Source organism: Cherax quadricarinatus, chromosome 37 (assembly GCF_038502225.1).
Source record: "Cherax quadricarinatus isolate ZL_2023a chromosome 37, ASM3850222v1, whole genome shotgun sequence".
NCBI lineage: Eukaryota > Metazoa > Arthropoda > Malacostraca > Decapoda > Parastacidae > Cherax > Cherax quadricarinatus.
This window is the reverse complement of record NC_091328.1, coordinates 9,082,066-9,094,421: the sequence shown is the minus strand read 5'-3', so window position 1 is coordinate 9,094,421 and position 12,356 is coordinate 9,082,066. Positions and strand designations below refer to the sequence as shown.

Below are 12,356 nucleotides of genomic sequence, written 5' to 3'. Positions count from 1 at the left end.
CACCGGCTTGTCCTCACTCACCATCGTGTTTTGTGTGAATTTGATTACCAGTTGCAGCTGATGATAAAGTTGTAAAGAAAGGTTAGCGCTTGGATGAGCAGAGAGAAACAGAAAAAAACAAGATGAGAGTTGCAAGATTTCTGGCACACGAGCCTTGATGAGTTTCTGCCTTGGTGGCGACAAGGTCAACGCTGGATCATTACAGGTAACGGCACTGGGGTACCTGGGCACGAGGAAGAACTTGGCTTGTGTTTTTTTTTTTTTTTTTTGCACAAGGAAGGTTGCCGGTGCATCCCGAGTTGTGATTGGACAACAACAATAGGGTTAGTCAGGTAAGAGAATTTTCAACCTTCGCAGATACACGATTCTTTCCTGCTCCTAGAGTCATCGCAAAGTTGTGTTGGTATTAAGGTAGTTGGCAACCAAGTGATGAACAGGGACGAATGCCTGAATATAAATACCTGGGAAGGAAGGTGAGTGCCAGTCCAGGTTGATCACTGCTGCTGCTGGTGTAGGGGCAAACAGGCTGAGCTCAAGCAAGCATGAGGGTCCTTACAACACTCGTGAGTATTGCACAACTTTACTGCAAAACACTCCTTTGTTTTTGCCTATCATACAAAGCCCAACACACACACACACATATATAGGCCCATATTGGAGTATGCACACCAGTATGGAACCCACACCTGATCAAGTACGTCAAGAAATTATAGAAAGTGCAAAAGTTTGCAACAAGATTAGTCCCGGAGCTGAGGGATATGTCTTGCGAGAAGAGGTTAAGGGAAGTCAACCTGATGACACTGGAGGACAGGAGGGAAAGGAGGAAAACACGATAACAACGTATAAAATACTGAGAGGAACTGACAAGGAGGACGGACCACAATGTTTCAGAGATGGGGCACATAAGAACATAAGATCATAAGAAAGAAGGCCTACTGGCCCATGCGGGGCAAGTCCATGTGAACCCCTGGTTTAGACCAACAAGGGAACACAAATGGAAGTTGAAAACTCAGATGAGATATGGGATTAGTGAAGTTGTGGAGATAGGACTCATACATAGCTTTAAGAAGAGGTACAATAAACCTCTTGGAGCAGGGAGTACCACCTAGCGAAGAGGCGGGGCCAGGAGCTGTGACTCGACCCCTGTAACCACACATAGGTGAGTATTAACACTCAAATATATATATATATATATATATATATATATATATATATATATATATATATATATATATATATATATATATATATATATATATATATATATATGTCGTGCCGAATATGTAAAACTGGTCAATTAGCAAGAACTCATTTAAAATTAAGTCCTTTCTAAAATTTTCTCTTATACGTTTAAAGATATATTTTTTCATTATTGTTAATGTAATTTTTTTTAATTTTGCACCAAAAGAATCTTAGAAAACTTACCTAACCTTATTATAACAAGCGCAATTTATTTTAGCCTAACCCAACAAAATATATGTTAGATTTGTTTACAATAATTTAATACTAAACAAACACAGTGAAATATATTTTTTTTTAGCTAGGTTAAGAATGATTTTGGCGAAATTATTGCATACACAAATTTTCACTTGTCCTATATGGCAAGATGAACGTTGCTATTTAAGCCAAGATCGCAACTTCTGTCTATTCGGCACGACATATATATATATATATATATATATATATATATATATATATATATATATATATATATATATATATATATATATATATATATATATATATATATATATATATACCGAACGTAATGAAGACGCATCATTCCGTAATGCAGTGATCGATTAGTCCAGGAAAATACGGAAGAACTTCGTACCTCAAATGCGACAGGTATTGTAATAGTTTGAATAGCGCAGAGTAGCTCCTGAATAACACATAAAAAAAATCACAGAATTGCAAATACGGGAAAGCAACCCGGCCAACAGAAACTGAAATGGTCGAAAAGCTGCATTATGTGATAAGCTAAATTTCAGTATTTTATATTCCATGCCAAATAATGTGTAAATTTGAGCTTATTTTGGCACGGGTAATTATTATTATTATAATGAAAAAGAAGCGCTATGCCACAAGGGCTATACAGCTGGCACAGGTCATGCTTGCGTGGTTTGTGCTACATTAAATTTATCAAATCATGTTATGGAGGATATACAAAGTTAATACTTTTTTTTTTTTAGTTTGCTGGTCTCTGGCATAAGCTCACTATGAAAATAAATGCAGTGGCTTAAGTTTTGTCAGAAAACAGTACAAGTGTTTCTCGACGTGGGTCTTAGTCATATGATGACCCGCAGCTACAGCTTTTGGCCATCTAGCCGAGGCCTTCTGCTGGCTTACCCCCCCCTCCCCTACCCTTTTAAAAATTAAGGTTATAATTATAATCGCCAATATTTTTTTATTATTATCACACCGGCCGATTCCCACCAAGGCAGGGTGGCCCGAAAAAGAAAAACTTTCACCATCATTCACTCCATCACTGTCTTGCCAGAAGGGTGCTTTACACTACAGTTTTTAAACTGCAACATTAACACCCCTCCTTCAGAGTGCAGGCACTGTACTTCCCATCTCCAGGACTCAAGTCCGGCCTGCCGGTTTCCCTGAATCCCTTCATAAATGTTACTTTGCTCACACTCCAACAGCACGTCAAGTATTAAAAACCATTTGTCTCCATTCACTCCTATCAAACACGCTCACGCATGCCTGCTGGAAGTCCAAGCCCCTCGCACACAAAACCTCCTTTACCCCCTCCCTCCAACCCTTCCTAGGCCGACCCCTACCCCGCCTGCCTTCCACTACAGACTGATACACTCTTGAAGTCATTCTGTTTCGCTCCATTCTCTCTACATGTCCGAACCACCTCAACAACCCTTCCTCAGCCCTCTGGACAACAGTTTTGGTAATCCCGCACCTCCTCCTAACTTCCAAACTACGAATTCTCTGCATTATATTCACACCACACATTGCCCTCAGACATGACATCTCCACTGCCTCCAGCCTTCTCCTCGCTGCAACATTCATCACCCACGCTTCACACCCATATAAGAGCGTTGGTAAAACTATACTCTCATACATTCCCCTCTTTGCCTCCAAGGACAAAGTTCTTTGTCTCCACAGACTCCTAAGTGCACCACTCACTCTTTTTCCCTCATCAATTCTATGATTCACCTCATCTTTCATAGACCCATCCGCTGACACGTCCACTCCCAAATATCTGAATACGTTCACCTCCTCCATACTCTCTCCCTCCAATCTGATATTCAATCTTTCATCACCTAATCTTTTTGTTATCCTCATAACCTTACTCTTTCCTGTATTCACCTTTAATTTTCTTCTTTTGCACACCCTACCAAATTCATCCACCAATCTCTGCAACTTCTCTTCAGAATCTCCCAAGAGCACAGTGTCATCGGCAAAGAGCAGCTGTGACAACTCCCACTTTGTGTGTGATTCTTTATCTTTTAACTCCACGCCTCTTGCCAAGACCCTCGCATTTACTTCTCTTACAACCCCATCTATAAATATATTAAACAACCACGGTGACATCACACATCCTTGTCTAAGGCCTACTTTTACTGGGAAAAAATTTCCCTCTTTCCTACATACTCTAACTTGAGCCTCACTATCCTCGTAAAAACTCTTCACTGCTTTCAGTAACCTACCTCCTACACCATACACTTGCAACATCTGCCACATTGCCCCCCTATCCACCCTGTCATACGCCTTTTCCAAATCCATAAATGCCACAAAGACCTCTTTAGCCTTATCTAAATACTGTTCACTTATATGTTTCACTGTAAACACCTGGTCCACACACCCCCTACCTTTCCTAAAGCCTAATCGCCAATAGTGACATCAAAAATGCAACGCTTGAGTAAAACAAAGAGTAATAAATTTTACTGCTGTGGAGAAATTATCTCCAACGGGAGGGAGCGGGGGAGAGGGGATGGGTCATGACCCTTATCTCTTTACCACAGGGTTTGACACTACTCAGTACGAAATCTTTCAAGGAAAAAGAGCTAGGTTCTCTACAAAATTAATCACCTGAAGCAGTGAAACATATCTTCAGTCACTCATTATCATCCGAGTCTTCAGTATCCAGTTTATTTCCACGCTCATCTTCGTAACAATGAGCACAATCCGTCGTACTCAGTGAATCAGTGTTTTTCGGAGTTCCAGCGCATGCTGAGGCATGACGTTGTACATGCTGAGGCATGATGTTTTACATGCTGAGGAATGACGTAGTACAGCTACAACCAGTCACAACAGGGATGGAGGAGGACCGAGGTTCATCACACACCTCTGGGTAGTCATTTTCTTTCAGTAGTCATCCCCAGTCACCTATACTCAGGGATTCTGCTTCTAACTTCCACTCTTGAATTTAGTATTCATACAACGCTTGGTACTTTGTTACAGGTACAGTAGGGAGCAGGAACTCTGCGGCAGCAACATATTCAGCAGCAGCACACAAACCATCACACAGTTGAAGACTCAGATGAATCAAAGGGATGTTAGGAAGTATTTCTTCAGTCATAAAGTAGTCAGGCCGTGGAATAGCCTAGAAAGTGACGTAGTGGAGGCGGGAACCATACATAGTTTTAAGGCGAGGTATGATAGAGCTCATGGGGCAGGGAGAGAGAGGACCTAGTAGCAATCAGCGAAGAGGCGGGGCCAGGAGCTGTGAATCGACCCCTGCAACCACAAATAGGTGAGTACAAATAGGTGAGTACAGCATCGCCTCTTCCACGGCCAAGGCAATAAATGAGGGTTTTTGGCCTAGTGAAAGAACTGCTCTGCTAAGATGGAAAACTTGCTGGCCTGAATCAACTTGAGGCAAGCTTTAAGCATTTCTATGCCATGTTTAGCAGTGTACTCTCACGTATGGTGAAATACATGAGTGGGTGTGGGTGGGAGTGAGTTGGACCTGACTAGCTTGTGCTGCTGGATCTGGTGCCGTGCTCCTTCCTTAATTGGAGGTGACCAAACTGGGTGGGTCATTGGGCTAATCCGGGGGGGGGGGGACATGGACCTGCTCCGCATGGGTCAGTAGGCCTGTTGCAGTGTTCCTTCTTTCTTATGTTCTTACCATTACTTTGCAGATATCACTGCCAAACATACTAATGCTGTAAATATCGAATACTTATCTATTTATTCTTGATCGTTCAATATCACTACGACTGAAGAGTGAATTTCCCGGGTTTACAGTGGTACATGTAGATGAATGGTTCAGAGAACCGACATGTTGATATATTAGACACATGTGCAACTCTTGGGTATCTTTATTGAGGAAACGTTTCGCCACACAGTGGCTTCATCAGTCCATACATAGGAGAAACTTGAAGAACAGGAGGAGAATGAGGTAATCAGTCCCTCAACCTTGAGTCGATGTGTTCAGTCCATCAATCTTGAGTAGAATACAGCATATGAGCGGAGAAGCAGCTTATAAACCGTATGGCAGGAGAGGTGCAGCAGTCATAGGTGGTGTCACATTTGTTCAATGTGGAAGTAGGTCGTGCCCAAGAATTATGCAAGCGAAGAATTCCTAAGTATTAAGATCCCAAGAAGCTGCAGTGTCTGACAGGTGTGTAGATGAATGGTTCAGAGAACCGACATGTTGATAAATTAGACACATTACTGATTACCTCATTCTCCTCCTGTTCTTCAAGTTTCTCCTATGTATGGACTGATGAAGCCACTGTGTGGCGAAACGTTTCCTCAATAAAGATACCCAAGAGTTGCACATGTGTCTAATTTATCAACAGTGGTACATAAGGAGAGAAGCCATGTCGTGTCACTGGTATGTAAATTCATGATTAATAAGAAAAACAACTGCGGATTTTCCCACTGGTTCTGAAGATGGTTCAGTGAAGATTTACTTAGTTCTAGAGCAACCTGGCCTTGCATTTCCAGAGACGATAACTATGAAATACTACTTTATTTAAACAAATAGGTTTCATTAGATGATTTACATATTAGTAAACTCGCCTCTTTAATATTATTGTTTCAGATATTAATGTGATAAATGTATTTAGTTATGTACGTAAGTGTGGTACAAAAAATAGTCCATACAAACGTATTGATCATTACAGGTGGTGACGCTGGGATTGGTGTGTGTTTCGCTGGCTGATCTTCTTCCCCATGGAGGTGGCAGCTACGGCGGAGGTAGAGGTAGAGCCTATGGTGGAGGCCATGGTGGTGGAGCTAGCATAGTTGCTGCCCAGCTTGTTGGCCGACACTCTACCACAACTGGTGGTGGTGGTGGATATGGGGGCGGCATCAGAGGTGGACGTCAAGGGCCTAGTATAGTTGCTGCTCAGCTTGTTGGCAAACACACTACCACAACTGGTGGTGGTGGTTATACTGGCGGCATTGGGGGCGGCATCAGAGGTGGACGTCAAGGGCCTAGTATAGTTGCTGCCCAGCTTGTTGGCAAACACACTACCACAACTGGTGGTGGTGGTTATACTGGCGGCATTGGGGGCGGCATCAGAGGTGGACGTCAAGGGCCTAGTATAGTTGCTGCTCAGCTTGTTGGCAAACACACTACCACAACTGGTGGTGGTGGTTATACTGGCGGCATTGGGGGCGGCATCAGAGGTGGACGTCAAGGGCCTAGTATAGTTGCTGCTCAGCTTGTTGGCAAACACACTACCACAACTGGTGGTGGTGGTTATACTGGCGGCATTGGGGGCGGCATCAGAGGTGGACGTCAAGGGCCTAGTATAGTTGCTGCTCAGCTTGTTGGCAAACACACTACCACAACTGGTGGTGGTGGTTATACTGGTGGCATTGGGGGCGGCATCAGAGGTGGACGTCAAGGACCTAGTATAGTTGCTGCCCAGCTTGTTGGCAGACACACCAGTTCAGGTGGTGGTGGATACGGGGGCAGCATCGGTGGTGGCAGCATCGGTGGTGGCTTCATCGGTGGTGGCAGCATCGGTGGTGGCAGCATCGGTGGTGCCAGTTATGGTGTGAGTGGCGGCAGTGGTTGCTGTGGTGGCAGTAGAGGATGGTAAACATCAGAAAACATTCATGAGCCATGGTTTTTCAGCAATACTAGATCGTTGTTACAGTAATCTCGGGTTAAGTTGTGAACTACTGAAAGCACTGGCAGCATACTGCTGCTCTTGTGAACTTGGTATATACAATGATTTACCTGAATATTGTTATTCGAGATTGTATTTTAGCTAAAAGTTATCATGAGCTCTGTAAATATACTCTGATGGTGCCAGTTACACCAAAGGGGTCAATAAACCAATAATAAACCAATATTGTAACAGTGATGCGTTTTTTAATCAAATTTTCCTATATTACTGAAACAATGGTAAAATATTGAACTGATAAAGAAAATTCTATATGGAAGTACGAAAAAGAAGTCTCATTAGTGGTACGAGTAAGTGGAACGCTTTTTCAGTTCCAGAAGACAACCAAAAACAAAGATATTTTTTAAAATGGCTTCACCCACTAAAGACTTGCAGCCACACATCCGCAAACACTTGCAGGAGCTAGAGCTCGCTCCCAAAGATAGCTCACAAAAAAAATAGCTAAGATAACCCCATCGTTAATAAAAAGATTGTTGCATCTATTCTCCAGTATGTTTGCCTTAAAAGGCCATCACTTCTCACTCAGCCGTAAGCATTCCTCAACCCAAGGACTATTTTTTTTTCTTTAGCATGCCTCACCTCTAGTGATGCATCGGATATCCGCATCCGTGGAACATCAGCACAATTTCTTACATCTGCATCCGCATCTGCGTCTGCATTATACTGTAAACAGATATCCGCATATGCATCCGAATCCGCGGAACATTCGTACAATTTCTCAGAGGTGGACGTCAAGGGCCTAGTATAGTTGCTGCTCAGCTTGTTGGCAAACACACTACCACAACTGGTGGTGGTGGTTATACTGGCGGCATTGGGGGCGGCATCAGAGGTGGACGTCAAGGGCCTAGTATAGTTGCTGCTCAGCTTGTTGGCAAACACACTACCACAACTGGTGGTGGTGGTGGATATGGGGGCGGCATCAGAGGTGAACGTCAGGGGCCTAGTATAGTTGCTGCTCAGCTTGTTGGCAAACACACTACCACAACTGGTGGTGGTGGTTATACTGGTGGCATTGGGGGCGGCATCAGAGGTGGACGTCAAGGTCCTAGTATAGTTGCTGCCCAGCTTGTTGGCAGACACACCAGTTCAGGTGGTGGTGGATACGGGGGCAGCATCGGTGGTGGCAGCATCGGTGGTGGCATCATCGGTGGTGGCAGCATCGGTGGTGGCAGCATCGGTGGTGCCAGTTATGGTGTGAGTGGCGGCAGTGGTTGCTGTGGTGGCAGTAGAGGATGGTAAACATCAGAAAACATTCATGAGCCATGGTTTTTCAGCAATACTAGATCGTTGTTACAGTAATCTCGGGTTAAGTTGTGAACTACTGAAAGCACTGGCAGCATACTGCTGCTCTTGTGAACTTGGTATATACAATGATTTACCTGAATATTGTTATTCGAGATTGTATTTTAGCTAAAAGTTATCATGAGCTCTGTAAATATACTCTGATGGTGCCAGTTACACCAAAGGGGTCAATAAACCAATAATAAACCAATATTGTAACAGTGATGCGTTTTTTAATCAAATTTTCCTATATTACTGAAACAATGGTAAAATATTGAACTGATAAAGAAAATTCTATATGGAAGTACGAAAAAGAAGTCTCATTAGTGGTACGAGTAAGTGGAACGCTTTTTCAGTTCCAGAAGACAACCAAAAACAAAGATATTTTTTAAAATGGCTTCACCCACTAAAGACTTGCAGCCACACATCCGCAAACACTTGCAGGAGCTAGAGCTCCCTCCCAAAGATAGCTCACAAAAAAATAGCTAAGATAACCCCATCGTTAATAAAAAGATTGTTGCATCTATTCTCCAGTATGTTTGCCTTAAAAGGCCATCACTTCTCACTCAGCCGTAAGCAATCCTCAACCCAAGGACTATTTTTTTTTCTTTAGCATGCCTCACCTCTAGTGATGCATCGGATATCCGCATCCGTGGAACATCAGCACAATTTCTTACATCTGCATCCGCATCTGCGTCTGCATTATACTGTAAACAGATATCCGCATATGCATCCGAATCCGCGGAACATTCGTACAATTTCTTACATCCGCACAATTCCTTACATCTGAATCCGCAAAATAAGTAAGACATCCTCATACACATCCACATCCACGGATATCTAAATTTTTACATCCGATACATCTCTAGTACGTTCCATATTTTTAGTTTAACATGAATTAATATTTACTCGAGCGACAAGTGGTTATAATAAACCCTTAGTGTGCTATCTTTTTCTCTATCCACAAGGGTTCAGCATCAACTGCTCTACCCAAGCTTCATTTTTACTCCATTTAAAAAACGGTGTCCCTTCACGATAAAAAAAAAGGTTAATATTCGACTGTTATATAAAAAATATTGAAATTTTTATAGTTTATCATATTAAAAATTGGTATTTCTTTATATTTACAAGTTGTAAATTGATTTGTTATAGAATGAAAGGGGGTAAAGCAGCTGGAACTGACGGGATCATGACAGAAATGTTAAAGGAAGTGAGGATATAGTGTTGGAGTGGTTGGTATTTTTGTTTAATAAATGTACGAAAGAGGGAAAAGTACCTAGGAATTGGCAGAAAGCGTGCATAGTTCCTTTATATAAAGGGAAGGGGTACAAAAGAGATTCTGTTGTTAGGTAAGACACATATGCAACAGTTAGGTAACTTTATTTCGAAACGTTTCGAAATAAAGATACCTAACTGTTGCATATGTGTCTTACCTAACAACCTGTCGGTATTTTATACCATTTTATTGTTCAATCTGTCAGACACTGCAACACAAGGGTATCTTGGTACAGACCTGCAATCAACTTCGACAACCTCCACTAGTGAGAACGGCGGCTGGATTTGAGAGGGACCTGACCTCCCAACATCTGAGTTTACTTCTAGTGACCTACGTCTCACCTCTTGGCGCTATATAAGGCTCCATCCTGTCACTTCATCTCCATATTCTTTCATACTATGGAACATTGCTCTTCTCCAGACTGAGGGACTGACCACCTCAAAACTTTAAGGGTGATAGACTGATTACATCGTCTTCAAGTATCTTCTGCTTCTATCAACTTTTCTGTACTCGACTAAAGAAGCCTACTGTGTAGGCGAAACGTTTCGAAATAAAGATACCTAACTGTTGCATATGTGTCTTACCTAACAACCTGTCGGTATTTTATACCATTTTAATGTTCAATCTGTCAGACACTGCAATACAAGGGTATCTTGGTACAGACCTGCAATCAACTTCGACAACCTCCACTAGTGAGAACGGCGGCTGGATCTGAGAGGGACCTGACCTCCCAACATCTGAGTTCTTACCTCTTCTAGTGACCTACGTCTCACCTCTTGGCGCTATATAAGGCTCCATCCTGTCACTTCATCTCCATATTGTTTCATACTATGGAACAATGCTCTTCTCCAGACTGAGGGACTGACCACCTCAAAACTTTAAGGGTGATGGACTGATTACATCGTCTTCAAGTATCTTCTGCTTCTATCAACTTTTCTGTACTCGACTGAAGAAGCCTACTGTGTAGGCGAAACGTTTCGAAATAAAGATACCTAACTGTTGCATATGTGTCTTACCTAACAACCTGTCGATATTTTATACCATTTTAATGTTCAAAAGAGATTCTAAAAATTATAGGGGAATAAATTTGCTGAGTATACCAGGTAAGTTGTACGGTAGGGTTATTATTGAAAGAGGTAATACAGAGAGTAGGTTTGCAGATGAGCAAGAAGGCTTTAGTGTGCGTAGGGGATGTGTAGATCAAGTGTTTACATTGAAACATATGTGAACAGTATTTAGATAAAGGTAGGGAAGTTTTCATTGCATTTATGGATTTTAGAAAAGACATATGATAGAGTGGATAAGGGAGCAATGTGGCAGATGTTGCACGTGTATGGATAAGGTAGTAAGCTACTAAATGCTGTGAAGAGTTTTTATGAGGATAGTGAGACTCAGGTTAGGGTGTGTAGGAGAGAGGGAGACTACTTCCCGGTAACAGTTGGTCTTAGACAGGGATGTGTAATGTCACCATGGTTGTTTAAGATATTTACAGATGTGATTGTAAAAGAAGTAAATGCTAGGGTGTTGCGGAGAGGGGTGGGATTAAATTATGGGGAATCAAATACAAAATGGGAGTATGCACAGTTTTTGCTGATGATACTGTGCTTTTGGGAGATTCTAAAGAAAAGTTGCAAAAGTTAGTGGACGAGTTTGGGAGGGTGTGTAAAGGTATAAAGTTAAAAGTGAACATAGATAAGAGTAAGGTGATGAGGGTATCAAACGATTTAGATAAAGAAAAACTGGATATCACATTGGAGAGAGGGAGTATGGAAGAACTGAATGTTTTCAGATATTTAGTTGACTTGTCAGCGGATGGGTTTATGAAGGATGAGGTTAACTATAGATTTGAAGGAAAAAAGGTGAGTGGTTCTTTGAGGTATCTGTGGAGACAAAAAAGCATTATCCATGCAGGCAAAGAAGGGAATGTACGAAAGTATAGTGGTACTAACACTCTTATATGAGTGTGAAGCTTGGGTTATAAATGCTGCAGCGAGGAGGCGGCTGGAGGCAGTGGAGATGTCTTGTCTAAGGGCAATGTGTGGTGTAAATATTATGCAGAAAATTCGGAGTGTGGAAATTAGAAGGTGTGGAGTTACTAAAAGTATTAGTCAGAGGGCTGAAGAGGTGTTTTGGTTATTTAGAGAATGGAACAAAGTAGAATGACTTGGAGAGCGTATAAATCTGTAGGGGAAGGGAGGAGGAATAGGGGTCGTCCTCGAAAAGGTTGGAGGGAGGGGGTAAAGGAGGTTTTGTGGGCGAGGGGCTTGGATTTCCAGCAAGCATACTTGAGCGTGTTAGAAAGGAGTGAATGGAGACGAATGGTATTTGGGACCTGACGAGCTGTTGGAGTGTGAGAAGGGTAATATTTAGTGAAGGAATTCAGGGAAACCGGTTATTTTCATATAGTCGGACTTGAGTACTGGAAATGGGAAGTACAATGCCTGCACTTTAAAGGAGGGGTTTGGGATATTAGCAGTTTGGAGGGATATGTTGTGTATCTTTATATATATATATATATATATATATATATATATATATATATATATATATATATATATATATATATATATATATATATATATATATATATATATATGTAGTGCCGAATATGTAAAACTGGTCAATTAGCAAGAACTCATTTAAAATTAATTCCTTTCTGATATTTTCTCTTATACTTTTAAAGATAT

The 12,356-nt window shown here is 41.8% G+C and overlaps 1 protein-coding gene across 1 annotated transcript; it reads left to right on the top strand.

Moving 5' to 3' along the window:
- Positions 1-430: 430 nt before the first annotated feature.
- LOC128702327 (loricrin-like) lies at positions 431-7,290 on the top strand. Its single transcript, XM_053796532.2, has 2 exons — positions 431-563; positions 6,099-7,290. Exons 1-2 carry the CDS (start codon positions 543-545, stop codon positions 7,023-7,025), a joined length of 948 nt encoding a protein of 315 aa, XP_053652507.2. The 5' UTR covers positions 431-542; the 3' UTR covers positions 7,026-7,290.
- Positions 7,291-12,356: the final 5,066 nt, after the last annotated feature.